At 40.8% G+C, this 14897-nt stretch overlaps 1 protein-coding gene and 1 pseudogene across 1 annotated transcript; one reads left to right on the forward strand and one right to left on the reverse strand.

The window, feature by feature from the left end:
- Positions 1 to 402: 402 nt before the first annotated feature.
- Positions 403 to 1857, forward strand: LOC133924574 (uncharacterized protein At4g13200, chloroplastic-like). The gene is made up of 3 exons (XM_062370167.1): positions 403 to 776; positions 857 to 1011; positions 1504 to 1857. Exons 1-3 carry the CDS (start codon positions 599 to 601, stop codon positions 1654 to 1656), a joined length of 486 nt encoding a protein of 161 aa, XP_062226151.1. The 5' UTR covers positions 403 to 598; the 3' UTR covers positions 1657 to 1857.
- Positions 1858 to 3052: 1195 nt separating this feature from the next.
- LOC133924572 (probable inactive beta-glucosidase 14) lies at positions 3053 to 10124 on the reverse strand (annotated as a pseudogene).
- Positions 10125 to 14897: the final 4773 nt, after the last annotated feature.

Consider the following 14897-nt stretch of genomic DNA (forward strand, 5'->3'; position numbering starts at 1 on the left):
AAGACCTAGCTCTCCAAAAATTATAGACAAAAATGTAATCTATACAATGAGAAAAAAACAAAGTACATTGTACATATTTTGCAGACTCTGTACAATGAAACTTGCCTTTTTAATTTCCCATTGTACAAGTATTTGTTTGAGTTGAATTTTCTTGGAGACCTAGATTATAACATCTTCTACATCATATTTTTTTTTTCAGATTTTTTCATAGCTATTTTGATAATGTTTTAAATTTTGAGAGCATTAAAATGCTGTATTTTTATTTTTTTAATGGACGATAAGGTTATATTTAAATTTGTAAGGGCAACGTGCGATGGCTGTCCAGATGTGCCAATTTTCCAAAACGGATGCTTTCTTTTCAAATTTTTTATTTAAGAAATATATAAAAAAAAGTTCACCGTCCAGCTCCCCGTGGCGACCGTGCTTCAACCGAGCTGCTTCCGCGTCGGTCGTCTTGTCCCCAATCCTTGGCCTTGCATCCGCCGGTGCTTGGTGGCCGGGGGTTTCGAGCAGCCACCAACCAACCCCAAACGCTCGTTGAAAAGCTCCGCAGCTCCACCAAAGTACAGCGGGAAAACGAGAAGGGGGAGTGGGAGACATGGCACCGCTCCCACCACCACCTGCGGCTCTCTCCCCCATCTGCTGCGTCTCCCTCCCGGCCTCCAGCCACTGTCGCGCCTTCCCCTCCGCGGCGCCCTCTCCCCTCAGAAGGCTCCCCAGATTCGTGGCCAGGAGTAGCAGCGGTAGCGGCGGCACGCGCCCCGAGTCCAAACCAGGTAACCTTTTCGATGTGTGGAGCAGAAGGGCATCCCGATTCGAGCTGGGCCTTACTCTTCTGCCGCTGGGTGTCATGCAGGCGACAACGAGAGCAAGGCTGTCCTCGACGCCTTCTTCCTCGGGAAGGCATTCGCGGAGGCGCTCACCGAGCGGGTCGAGTCCGTGGTGGGCGAGGTGTTCAGTGTTGTCGGGCAGTGGCAGGCCGAGCAGCAGAAGCAGGTTCAGGAATTCCAGGTACTGCGCGTGCGCGATACAGCCCTTGCTCCTGGTGGGAAGTACTCGACTGACTGTTCGTGGCATTTTGCCTGTGGTGTTGAGCAATTGACATCTATGTGATGCATTATCTGTGCGTAACATACAATTATTCAGTTTTGGAATACCAAAATTCATGTATGAAAATGTACAGAAAAAACTGCTTAACTGGCGCAGCCTACCAAGCTGAAAACTAGATATGTTCCCTGGGTTAAGCTTCTGAACCTCAAACTGGCTGCAGATAAATTGTTCTGCATTCATTTTCCGTAGAACTATATGATACAAATGCTGAATGCCTAAGGTAAAGGGTGCTGAGATTGTTTCCAGATACCACATAATCCAACTGTTCTCTGTCATTATTGATAACTGCAGTACATACAGTGAAAATTTCCATAATCGGTTACTTCATTTTTTCTGCAAACCTTACTGAATGGCACAGACTACTAAATTTTCTTATGGTTATGATGCATACAGGAGGAAGTGGTTCAGAGAGCCCAAAAAGCTAAGGAGAGAACTGCGATGGAAGTAACTGATGATAAGGGGCCAAAGGGTCTAAGTGAACCTTCAACGGGCGTTGTGACGCCTGCACCTACGTCGCCTCCTCCTACTTCCACACAGGCAGAATAGGTCTAACCTTCTAGATGGTGATGAAGAGTTGGTGCTGCGTGTAGAGGCAGTTTTGTGCGCAAACAAAGTTCAAGAGATTCTCCCATGATATGTATCGATTACAACAGCCTTTGAAAGTGAAAACTGAAAACCCAGCATTTCAATCGAAAACTAGAGTACAGTTTCACATATGAATGGAATGAAATATATCAGTTCACTTTACATTTTGAGAAAAGAACATTTTCTTCTATAATTATCTCAAGTCAATATGTATGCTGGGTCTATGTAATCTGTCATTCTTAAAAAACACAGCTTCAAATGATCTTAAAAACCAAACAATGGTTATTGTCATATCGTGATGCGTGTTTTTTTTTTTTTTAATTTGAATGAAACCTATGATGCAAAATCTTGAAAGGAGTTATGTGAGAGATTGATTTGATCATCAAAATAACTTGAATCAGAGGAGTCTGAAAGTGTAGAGTGTGCTTGCATCTGGCATTTCATGAACATATGTCTTTGGTCTATTAAATGGGATGTGTTGAGGTATTGTTTCATGGACTTCTATTCAGTTCCAGGGACACTATGCATGCTGACTGGACTATGCTTGCGATGGTTGATAGGTTTGATAAGTGCATTCAAGACATACGCTTTGCATCATTCGTAAATTTTTCCCAATCTTTTTATTCTGATGATCCGATCTGACTGTCTACAGCGCAGGCATAAGTTCTTGCAGATAAAATAGCAATGTATTCTCAATCACTGGTGAACATTGTTATTAAGTCAAACGATTAGTCGCGACTAATCGTCGATTAATCGACAAGTTGGATATGCTCGACTAGAGGGCCTCGACTTGACTTGGAGGGCTAGTCGAGCGACTGGTCGACTGGGCGGCGACTGGCTGCGACTGGGCGTTCAACTGGAGATTGATTGGGCTATCCTTGGCCCATTTTTTCAGCCCACATTTGTTGCTACCAGCCTATCAGTCTAATTCAGAAATTATAACCCTAAGCAGCTAAACCGTCACAGCAATACACGGTCCAGAGTCCACCTCCAGATTAGTCGCGACTAGTCGACCGACTACTCGACAAAATCGACAAGTCGACCCTATGGCGACTCGACTCGATTTTACAACTTGATAACTATGCTGGTGAATCAGAATTTGACCAAAATCATCGAAAAGATAAACAGCAGGTAATTGCATCATAAAGATGTAATTATCTTGTTATTATCATTAATTATTGCTACTTTAGTAGTCGTACATTGTATGCCTTCGGAGCTGGAAGGAGGATGGTCTATGGTCATATTGCTACTTCGATTTTTTTTTTTGGGTGAATTTCTTTTGTTGAAAGTTGAAACACAAAAAATTAGGTTGAGAAGTTAGGAGTTAGGACACAGTTATACAATGGCATGAGCAATATTTACCAAACTAATTTCCTGTATATTTTATTTTACCACACCGTGTAAATAGTGTACAAACATGGACATTGAGAATTCTGTATTTCAGTTTTCAAAAAATAGTTATATTTCTGTGCTAGGAAGCCATATACTTAGGGGCATCCTCAGAGGATATCTCTATCTGCTTATAACCCTTGATAAACTTGCTGTACCATTTAGCAGACAATTTTGGTGTTCGCTTTAGTGACATAAAGTCCACGTGACAAAGTCCATACTTCACGGTGTAACCAGAGAGCCATTCGAAGTTGTCCATCAAAGACCACACAAAATAACCTCGCACATCTGCTCCTTTCCTGCATAAATGTAACAAAAATGTTATTATCTGGCTGCAGAACAGTTTAAATGAAAAGCTAATAGAGAGATGCAATAACCTTATTGCAAAGCCCAAGTAGGTGAGGTAGTCACGAATGTAACTTAATCGCTCAGTATCATTAACTAATTCTTCTGCGGTGGTGCTCCTATTGCCTATTTGAGCGTAACCTGAAAGACCAAAGAGAGATCTAGAGGTCCATTTAGATATTACTATGGTACTGGTGTACTGATAGTATAACATAGAGAGACATAGAACTGAACCAGGCTTCCATAGATAGTCATAGCTGTTATAGCTGATATAGCTGATATGGAGATTTTGTCAAACCTACCATTCTCTGTGATGTACATGGGTATGTTGTTGTATCTCTGCTTCAAGTACATGACCAACTTCTCCATAGAGCTTGGAACCACATAGTTGTTTGCGATTGGTGTCTGCAATATCGATTTAGCGGTATTAAGTTTTGCAAGATCAATTTGGAAGTGGAGTTTTCAGTGCATTGAAGAATGTGATATATAGTCCCATTTTACCGGTTTTCCAATTGGTATCCCATTTCTTTCTGCTACTTCAAAAACTAAAGCATCACCATTGTAAGTGTCCAAATCACATTGAGAAAACATGCAGTCCTTGACGTATAGTGTTTTGTAGTGGTTTACTCCAATGAAGTCGATTTGGTTTCTTAGTAGCACCTTCTCCCTTTCTGTGAATTTTGGCAAGTTTGAACCTAAAATTTGGTGCATGTGGTGAGGATAATCGCCAAAGAACAAGGGATCCAGGAACCTATTTTAGCATATAACTTCAAATGAGCATTCAATCATGACAAGCGCAGAAGTGAGTTCCATTAGTACTATAATATAACTGAAGGTTGCAAATGATACCATGGAGCTTCGAAAGACTGAGCTCGGCTTACTGCTAACTTGTCCGCTATGGTATTCCTCAGTGGTTCGTACCATCTCATATATATTGTTATTCCAACAGAGCCACCTTGCTTGGCCTGAGAAGGATGGAAAACAGCAAAAACAACTTATAAACAACATACATCAAAATTTAAGGGCAACACCGCAACACAAGGTTAGACCCTGCTCCCTTTCCCTTTGATCGATATGTATATTTTGTACCTCATAATTCTTTCTGTAGATATTGACCGTCTTTGCATGTGCCAATATGATGTTATGTGCTGCAATGTAGGGCTCAGTCGATGAATTCCCAGAAGTGCAATAGTGCATTTCCCAAATGGCTTGGAACAGTGGTTGGGAGGGTATTTGCCACTGAAGTATCCCAGCTTCACCATAAGGTTTGGCTCATTGAACGTTGTCCAATGCTTTACTCGGTCACCAAACATCTTGAAGCAAAGCTCGGCGAAGTAGGTGTAGTCCTCCCTGAAGTAAAATGCAGAAACAGCCATGTATATGCTTACTGCATCTCCAGGCAGTGACATAGATCTTAGAAAGCTGCAAAGTTGAAGGTATGCATGCTTACTGCATCTCCGGGCTCAACCAGGAGCCGTATCTGTCTTCGAGCTCTTTGGGTATGTCGAAATGGTTCAGTGTCACAAATGGCTGTATTCCTGCTCCAAGTGCATCAAATGCTAGGCTCAGATGAGTGAGCTGAACTGAAGATCTGCTTGTTTTGCAGGGTGGTATCTGTGGAGGAAGCTGGCCACATAGAAGCGAAGAAACTGTACCTTTTCGCAGCAGACCGTTGATTAGGCTGTTATAGAATTTGACACCTGCTTGATTAACACCTCCGAAGCGACCCTCTAATCAGGGACTCGAAAGGTAAGCCCAAGTTAGACGCTGGTATAAACTATACAGAAGGGTCTTCTGTGCAACGTGGTCACTGATGTATTCTCGACCTGGGAGGCCGAAAGGCATTGGTAGCTGGTAATCTCGACCAGGACAATGAGAATCTGTAGGAGTCGAGGCCCAGCGAATGCATCATCTCTATGTCCTCCTGTGAGTGTCGACTTCAAGTTAGCATTTATGATTTTCTTTTTTGCTTATGTATGTATGATAGAAAATGTATATGCACTGATAAAAATAGCTATGGTTAATTGGTTCTCCTCACTTTCTGATGCTTACCATGTATCGATGATAATGGTCAGCAGCTACATCACCATTGCTTCCGTCCATGATCTTTCCTGATTTGAGAGCAACAGTAAGACTGAGCAGGCCACCAAAATTCAACCAAGTGGATAGTTTGTACAAGAAAAAATGTTTTGGTTGCACAAGCGTGTGGGACAGTTGGGGTGGGCTCATGCTAGCAAACAAAGCACTAGCCACCACCGGAATTTGCTCTATTGACGTTGATCTATTCTAATGTTTTCGGCAAAACTGCCGTACCCTAGTGGTTAATGGGATCCACGGTAGGTCTCTCGACATCATCATTACTAGTACTGGGGGTGTTCGTGTAAATGAGTTCCCTTGTATTTTCCTAGCCTTGCCCAATATTAGTAAAAAAATATTCCGTGCTGGTTCTACTTCATTGGCCCAAATGTCTTTTTTTTCCTTCGTTGTACTTTTATAGCCCGTTTGAAATGGTGAAATGAGAAAGATAAAAAAGGAAAAAAACATAAGAATCGGTTGCTATGTCCTAATGTCCAGTATAATTTCATAGGAACTGAAAACATACAAATCACATCAAAAAGATGTTTGGATGATCGAAAGAAAATGACTACTTAATGGTGCGAGAAGTGAGATGAGAAAGAGCAAAATTCTAAGAAGAGTGCTTCCCATAAGAATTTTTACAGTCATTCCAAAATTGAGGAGAATGAATTTACCATGGATGAAACATGTTGAGACGATATCCCTCAAGTGTTCAAAGTTAAAAATGATATGTTAACTACGTTGTTCATCGAAAAAGAAGTTAAAGAAACAATATTTCATATGGAACTTAATAAAGCGCCTGGCTCTGATGGCCTTCTTGCAAAATTTTATCAATTTTTCTAGAAGTAATTAAGGATGGCCTATTGCTTTTATTTAAAGAGTTTCACTCTAGTGCACCGCCTCTTTTTGGCTTAAATTTCAGAGTAATAACATTGTTGCTGAAACGTAGTGAAGCAATACAAATTCAGCAGTACATACTTATCTGCCTATTAAATGTCAGTTTCAACATTTTTACTGAAGTTTTGACTAATAAAATTACTCTAGTAGCTCAAAAAGTCATTAGGCCAACTCAAACCACATTTTGATATATGAGATATATTATGAAAGGTGTGGTAATCTTGCATGAAACTATCCATGAGATGCATAATGCATAAGAAGAAACTAGATGGTGTTATTCTTAAATTAGATTTTGAGAAAGCATATGACAAAGTAAAATAAACCTTTTTATAACAAACCCTACGAATGAAAGGCTTCTCTTCTAGATGGTATACATGGATAGAACAAGTGATTTCTGGAGGAAGTGTAGGGATAAAAGTCAATGATGACATAGGACACTACTTTCAAACTAAAAAGGGTCCGTGACAGGAGATCCCTTATCTCCAATCTTGTTCAATGTGATTTTGTATATGTTGGCTATTCTCATTGAGCGAGCTAAAGAGGAGGAGCAAATTGTAGGTGTCATCCCTAACCTTGTTGAAAATAGTCTATCTATCTTACAATATGCTGACGATACAATTATCTTTATGGATCACAATTTAGATCAGACAAAGAATATGAAACTATTGCTACATGCTTTTGAACCATTATCAGGCTTGAAAATAAATTTCCTGTTTCGGTAAAGCCAAAGATTATGAGGCCGAATATTAAAAAAAATTGGATGTAAATCTGGAAAGTTCCCTTTTAAATACTTAGGTATTTCAATGCATCATAAAGGACTTTCGAACAAGGAATGGACAAAAATCAAAGAGTGACTCCAGAGAAAATTGAGTTGTTGGAAAGAAAAGCATTTATCATATGGGGGCCATCTTGTTCTTATAAACTTGATTTTAAGTAGCCTACTTATGTTTATGCTTTCTTTCTTTGAAGTGACTAAAGGAGTTCTAAAAAAACTCGATTATTATCATTATCGTTTCTTTTGGCAATGTGATAGACACAAGAAAAAGTATAAACTTGCGAAATGGAGCATTCTTTGCATGCCTAAGGATCAAGACGGATTGGGTATCCTCAACTTAGAACTGCAAAATAAATGCTTGCTTAGTAAATGACTATTTAAGCTGATAAGTGAAGAAGGGGTGTGACAAGATTTATTAAGGGGAAAAAAATACCTGAGAAACAAAACAATTTCTCAAGTGGAGCATAAGCCTGGATATTCTTAGTTTTAGACTGGTCTTATGGCGTTCAAACATGACTTCCTCAGGCTAGGCACCTCTGAAGTAGCAATATCCGTCTTTATTTCATATTGCATATAAGAAGAATGACACGGTTGCAGATGTGTTTAGGACATGACCCCTAAATATTGCCTTTAGAAGAACACTCATTCGAAATAACCTCATTCGAAATAACCTGATAGCTTGGAATGACTTGCTTCTTAAGTTGGCGTCTATTCAACTTAATGATAGTCGTGACACGTTTCAATGGTCTCTACATCAACATGGAAGACTCACGGTCCGATTGATGTATAGAGCTTTGATTAGTGAATTTGTCATTCCAAATAACTTATATCTTTGGGAGCTAAAACTTCCGCTAAATATTAAAGTGTTCTTATGGTTCCTTTTTAGTGGAAATACTCTAACCAAAGATAATATAGCAAAATAACGATGGAAAGGTAGTACCACGTTGTCGAGGGTTAGTCCCTAATAATGATTCCGGGGTGTACCGATCGATGGGCGTGTGAACGACGCTTACGGTGTAATAAACTTAAGAACACTAGGGGTTATTTAGGTTTAGGTCTCCCGAAGGATAATAGCTCTACATCATGCATATTTTGTTATTAGTGTTTGTAAACTGGTTACAAATAAGATCCTCTCTCCCAATCCTAGACCTATTCTCCTCTTTCTATACAAGAGAAGGAGAATTTACAAGTGAGTCTCTTTTTATAGACACATACCTAACTAGATAATCTTTTCTCGGGCCATCACCACGCGGAGCGCGTGCGCTACACCTCGCGCCAGTGGTACTGCAGGACCCATCCCATCTGTCATGTGCCGCAAAGTTAGTCTGCAAAACCCCACTCCGTAGCACTTAATTCTACGGGACGGGGCACTGCCCATTTGCGCTGACCATGACTTTGTTCGCTGAAGGAAGGTGCATCAGGAAGAAAAATATTTGAGTAGAAATCAAAAAATATGATTAGATAGGTTAGGTATGGATATCCTACGACTAACAAGGACTGGTCATGGGATCACAATATATCCTTGCTGGTCGCGGAATCACAATATATCGTAAGGAGGCTAGTCACGCAAGCCTCACACTGGTTGAGCGAGCTTTGACCTGGTCACGTGATGGACCAGGGTTCAGTAAATATCCTCCGCCGGTCACCATACCCCTCGTGAGATTAGTTAGCCAGGACACCTCCTTACTCAATACTCTGACACACATGCTGTTACTGTCATCATGAGGAAAAAAATACAACATCTATCTTTTGAATGTTGGTTTGCTAAAATTTATTTGGTGTGTGGTTCAAGTTACATTTGGCATTAATCCATCAAAAAATGTCTCTAATATGTTTGGTAGTTGGTTTAATGGGATAAGTAAACTCTGAAACCACGTATTGGTTTGAGCTAGTGCTCTTTGTTAAGTTATGATTAAGTTGAAATGATGTAGTCTATAAGAAGATAAAAGTTTATTCTTCCATGTAGGTTCTTTTCAGGGCACATATTGGATTCATTTCTGTCATTGCTACAGAAGAAAAATATTGACATGCTATAAAGGATGCATGTCGAAGATTGGAAATAACAATGATAGAGATTTATGCCTGATATGGTCTGTTGTTTAGTAATAGACTTTGTGCTTGATCTTTATCGGCTAATGTTGAGGATACTCTTGTTTTTTCATAATTTATCCGGAATATCAGGTGTTACGTCAAACTATGTAATAACGAACGGCTATGTGCATAACTTTATACAGAAATCGGAATAAGTTTTATTTCTTCATTAAAAAATTCCAAAACTGAAATAACATAGAAGGAAACTTTTTCTATAGGATTCCAATCCTACAATTCTTCTTCCCAAAATCACTAGTTCTGAAAGGACTTTAACTAGTTGCCTAGCGTGATACAAGGTACTCAGCTTTTGCTTCTACTCAAATCTGAGTTGTTTGGAAAGCTTACATCATTTGATGCATGCATATATATCAAAGAATTATGAGGCTACCTTGCATATGGGTGAAGATGTCCCAATTGCTCAGGCCCTTGTTGTCTTCCAAATACGCGCCTTCAATCTGAAATAGGGATATGAAAACGTCACGGGAAAAGAAAAGGAGTCAGGAAAGAAGAGAGGAGAAAACTTCCAACATACTAGATATGCCATTGCACTGGCAGCTTCTGTGATAAACCAATATACTAGGTCCTAGAACGAGCTTTGTTATACATACATGCACGCGTAGCTGAGCTCGCTAGCCGTACCTGGTAAGACGAAGTGCCGGCGCCGAAGAGGAAGGATGGCGGGAACTCGCTCCGCCTGAGCGCGGTGACGGAGGAGAAGAGGGCGAGGAGGACGCAGAGGCGCGCCATGACGGGAGGAAGCTTAGCTCTCGTGGCCATTTCCATGTCGTCCTAGCTGGCTATACAGAGACGCTAACCTTATCTGCACGGGCACTGCAACGCCCCCTTTGATTTGACGCCTGGAGCAGCATGCAGCATGCTAGACAGCTGGACCTGGTCCTGGTCCAGGTCCATGTCCATGGTGGATGATGATGACCTGGAGATGTAGCCATATGTAGCAGATTAGCATTGATCAACTAACGGAGAGTCACGGTGAGCCAGATTAATGGAGCAGGCTAGCTCTGGCCCGTCGTAAAACGACAACAAAGAAACTAAGACCTCGTGATTCATTGGAGCAACTGTGCACCGCTTTTTCGGGCCCCGCTACACAGTGGTCACTGCAGACACAATGCATAAACTGTACGTCTGTACGTACGGTGTTGGTTATATCAAATCATAGTGCATTATCAAGTTTACGTGCGATTTCCCAGTACTTATCCAACTGTTTACGGCATCACAGTCAAGCACTAAAGCTGTACATTCATGTGATGAAGACCTGATCACTACCCGACCCGGATTCTCTGGATCTTTATCGTTTAGATTATTGATTAATTCCTTTTACCGGTTATTTTATGCGCAGAACTTGCGCTTAATATTACGCTAACCGTGTCAGGCACTCAATTAACTTCAGATACGTAAATGTGACTGAGGGTCCGTTTGTTTCAAACTGTTTTTAACTTCTGTTTATATAAGAAGTTGAGAAGTTTAAACAAATAAGTTTGTTAAAAAATAGTTTACGAGAAGTTAAAAGTCTATCTTGGAGGAAATGAATTGAAACCGAGAAACTAACTGAGAGTAGTTTTTCTGGGAAATAGTATGCTGAGAAGTCAAAAATTATTATAAAATCTAAATACAGTTTTTTAAATAACAATAACATAAATTTTCAAAAAATCAGAAAAAATCCTAACAAGCAAACAGATCCTAAGATCTAATCAACCGATGACTGCATAGGTGGCTTAGCATCCACGCGATGACTCGATCGTGTCATTTTCTCGTTTGAGCACTTGCTTTGGGCTATCCTTCGTGCCCACCTAATAACTCTAAAAATGTTCAGTCAACATCAAATTGCATCAGCTACCATACCAACCCTTTTACACTGAACCTGATTGTCTCGGTTCTCACCTAATTAACCGGCATGCCACAGTTCTCTCAATTTTAAACTCTTCGTGCCTAGTGAAAGACGGTATCAACCAAAATAGATAAGCAGTCGAGATGTAATTTCAACAGTATGCTTATAACCTTTTAATAGAATATTTAGAAGGAGAAAAATTGTAGAACCTTCTAAAACAGCTCAACAGAAGCTCTCCAAGTAGCTCAAAGAACGTTGGACCAAATTGAAGATTATCAAAGAGCGATATTGTTGTGTTTGAGGCGTAGGATTAAGGAGCTTCTGGGCTAGCAACTGTGTCGTTGTGCTGAGGTCCTGCTATTGCCTTTTCTTTCTTCCCTTATGTTTTTTTTTTTCTTTTCCTCCGATGACTCTTTGCCTTCTAATCTAATAAAATCGATAGAGCTACTGCCGTCATTAAAAAAAAACTGAACCTGATTCGTCCATGCATGTCCTTTCTTGTTTACCACTAGAAGGGAACAACATTTCCAAAATTCACATGCTTTCGGAAGCCGCTTTGCAATTTTCGCATCTTTAAGTGGACCAAACATAAATTCGTAATCAGATCATTATATAGTATTAGATCTATATATATCTTATATGAATACAGTTTGCCTCTATTTTAATCAGCAAGTCTAGTGATTCTCCAGCAAAATACTGTCTTCTCGGTCTGACAATTTGTTGCATTGGACACATATATTATCTCCACTGCGCACGCTTGATTAATACTTTCTTGAATCATATTAGTGCGAAAAACGAAGCACTTCAGAGATGAATCTAGTAATACTATCTTCATACAAGGAATTTAAATAGCGCAAGAACAGTAAGCATTCTATGACATCTATTTCGGACCTAAGTTCACTACTACCGATTTTTTTACAGACAGATTGAAAACCCTATATAGAACGTACAATTTTTTAAAACTGCCTGTACCAAATCATCGGTACAAACTGCCTTTGAACCTTATTTTTTTTTTCAAAGAACACCTTTGAACCATATATATATAAATCATTAGTATAGACGTACTACTTATAGAACAGTATATCACTGCTAGCTCTAAAACTCCCTTCATTGTCGGTTTTGGAGCCGACAATATGTAATAGGTAGTGATAGTCGGGAACTATCACCGCCGGCTCCGTGGATCGACAGTGAAAGGGGTTATTACTACCGGCTGAAGGATTTGGCCGGCAACGATTCGTTGAGTATCACTGCCAGCTAAAAGTTTCAGCTGGCAGTGTTGTGCCTCCCCCTACTCCGGCCCTGTCCTCCTTCTCTGTCCTCCCTCTCTCTTCTCGATTTCTCCATCTCTCTCACTCAATACATGCATACAATGAGACATATGTAAAGTAAATCAATAATAAATGCACATTCATTAATACATAATAATTCATGTCACATATATATACATAATAGTTCTCACAGGCCATCCCCGAAAAGTCGGTCGAGTTGAGCCAGTCTAGTATCCCTCTACCTAACCCGTGATGAGAACCACGTCTCCGCACAGACGGCTGATGGCATGTGTACTTGCGGGGACGCGGGGGGGGGGGGGGGAGCGATGGTGGTGGAGCGGAGGGCCAGGCCATGCTTGATCGATCGTAGCGTCGCTTAAGCTCTAGGCTCGCCGGTGTATCAAAGACATCGAACTCCGACTCCTGAATGCTAGTACGGTTTGAGCATTTGGCCTCCTGCACAGTGCACTGATGGGCTACCCTCTCGTCCTCCTCTTCCTAGGCACACTTACGGGACGCTGTTTCTTGCTCCTCCGCAGCGCATAATTAACGGATCAGCCTCTCATCCTCCTCCTCTTGGGCACACTAACGGACCATTGCTTCTTGCTCCCCTTTCGCATCATCGTTGGAAGACCATTATGTCAAAGAGTCGTCCAATAATACCAACTCCGAAATACACCTTCATTAATACATAGTAATTCATGTCATATATTAATACATAGTAATTAATATTTTTCATTAAAATGGTGTCATTTGGCAATATATAAGCCGTCTAACCCTCTAGTAGACTTATTCCTTGTTGCATACTCTATACTAGAAGGTACGATGTAATCTGAAGGTTTGTCGCTGGTCGACGACATGATCAATTCATAAAACTCACTATTTGGGTTGATAACATGTTCCATGATTAACCCGACGATCTGTTCTTGAAGGGTATTTATTTATACAGGTTGTAACTCTTTTGTGCATAGTTTGGAGTGTTGCGTTTGAAGAATCGAAAGAATTAATTCTTAAACACGTGTAGAAATTTAAAAGAATGCATCGATATGTTATTTCATACCTCAAGATCATTGAACCTGACAGCGTCTCCGTCCAGGATAAATCTGTGCATAAAAGTTAGAACATAAAACGCGTAGAGATTCGTTTTGCATCTCGCTCTTCTTGGGATCTCTTTTGACTCTTGTAACTATCGACGTTGCCTAGGAATCCATATTTCCAACCCATCACCCCAACGCCTCGTGTGCGGCTACCGTGCTCCTTGTTTTCCAGGGCCAAGGTGAGCTCGTCTCTATCCCTGTTTGGCTTGAAAGAGCCTTGTACATACTGCTCGTGGGCTTCCTCAAGCTTTTTTGCAAGAGTTTGCGTCACTTCCTGGTCTTTGGAGGTCGTAAAGCATAAGTTTCCATCATACGAGTAAGAAGCACCCCTCCCCAAGAAGGAATCGTGTTGATCGATTGCTCCAGCCCTCCGTCTTAAGCGTGACACCTCTCTCTCGCAGTTGATCTAGCTGTTGTTACCATTGCCGTTCTTTCCTTACGTACCCACGACTGCCGAGTTTGTGGGGGTAGAGGTTCTTCTTTGAGTTTACTTTGTTCACCCCACTCAACCTCTTCCGATGACTTATACTTTGTAGAGGCATGCCAATGATCTTCCAGTTGCGGCCACTTACGGAAATCTGGCATTGTACCTTTCTGCACATATGTTCTGTTCAGTGTGCCCTTCCAGTTCTTAAATGAAATGCCCATGATCATTAGCGTCTTACGCTTAACTACTTCCATATTTGTCCCTTCATGAAAGTCAAACTTCTCTAATATCTTGGGCCACAAGATGTATCGAATCAGGAACCACGTACAGATCACCTTGTTCGCCAGTCCACAATATGTAGGTGATATGCACGTGATCCTTAACAGTAATCTCACAGACTGACTTGTATGACCCCAAAACTCTCTCAGGTGTAGTTGTCTCTCCTGCTGGTGAGACCTCTGTGATCACAAATCGTCCTATAGACATCTTTGAGGGGTCTAAGGACACGATGCCGCTCTTAGGATTGCTCATTGTCATGACCCTCTGAAGTATCAAGCATCTGCGCATAAGCGAAAAAACTATTGGGAAACTATACAATAATATGTAGAACATATGTATTCATCTACTTATGAATTACCTCATCGCCTCCACATGCGTCTGTTTGTTCAAGGTTGAGGTAGTGGCTGGGGCTACCTTCTTCAATGTTTGGCGGTGGTACTACATCTCCTTCTGGCACCTTGGCCGGATCGGTGGTTGGTGGTGCTATTCCTTCCTAACAGTTTTGTATACGATGATGACGAGTGGTTGAATAGTCTACATATAGAGCTGAGAAAGAACGGAGATAGAGATAAAGCCAATGAGGGAGGGAGAGAGGCTGCCGAAAGAGTGAGATAACCATGAAGTAGTCGATAGATAGAATGCATACACATACAATATTGTAATTGAGTACACTAGAATCACATTTAACAAAAAAGTCACATCTAACATAGCA

This window comes from Phragmites australis, chromosome 7 (assembly GCF_958298935.1).
Source record: "Phragmites australis chromosome 7, lpPhrAust1.1, whole genome shotgun sequence".
NCBI lineage: Eukaryota > Viridiplantae > Streptophyta > Magnoliopsida > Poales > Poaceae > Phragmites > Phragmites australis.

What these genes read in the sequence shown, in the direction of transcription:
- LOC133924574 (XM_062370167.1), top strand. Translation starts at nt 599, where the DNA reads ATGGCACCGCTCCCACCACCACCTGCGGCTCTCTCCCCCATCTGCTGC. An exon ending in GCGCCCCGAGTCCAAACCAG is followed by an intron (nt 777 to 856) that starts GTAACCTTTTCG and finishes GGTGTCATGCAG; the next exon opens with GCGACAACGAGAGCAAGGCT. An exon ending in AGCAGGTTCAGGAATTCCAG is followed by an intron (nt 1,012 to 1,503) that starts GTACTGCGCGTG and finishes TGATGCATACAG; the next exon opens with GAGGAAGTGGTTCAGAGAGC.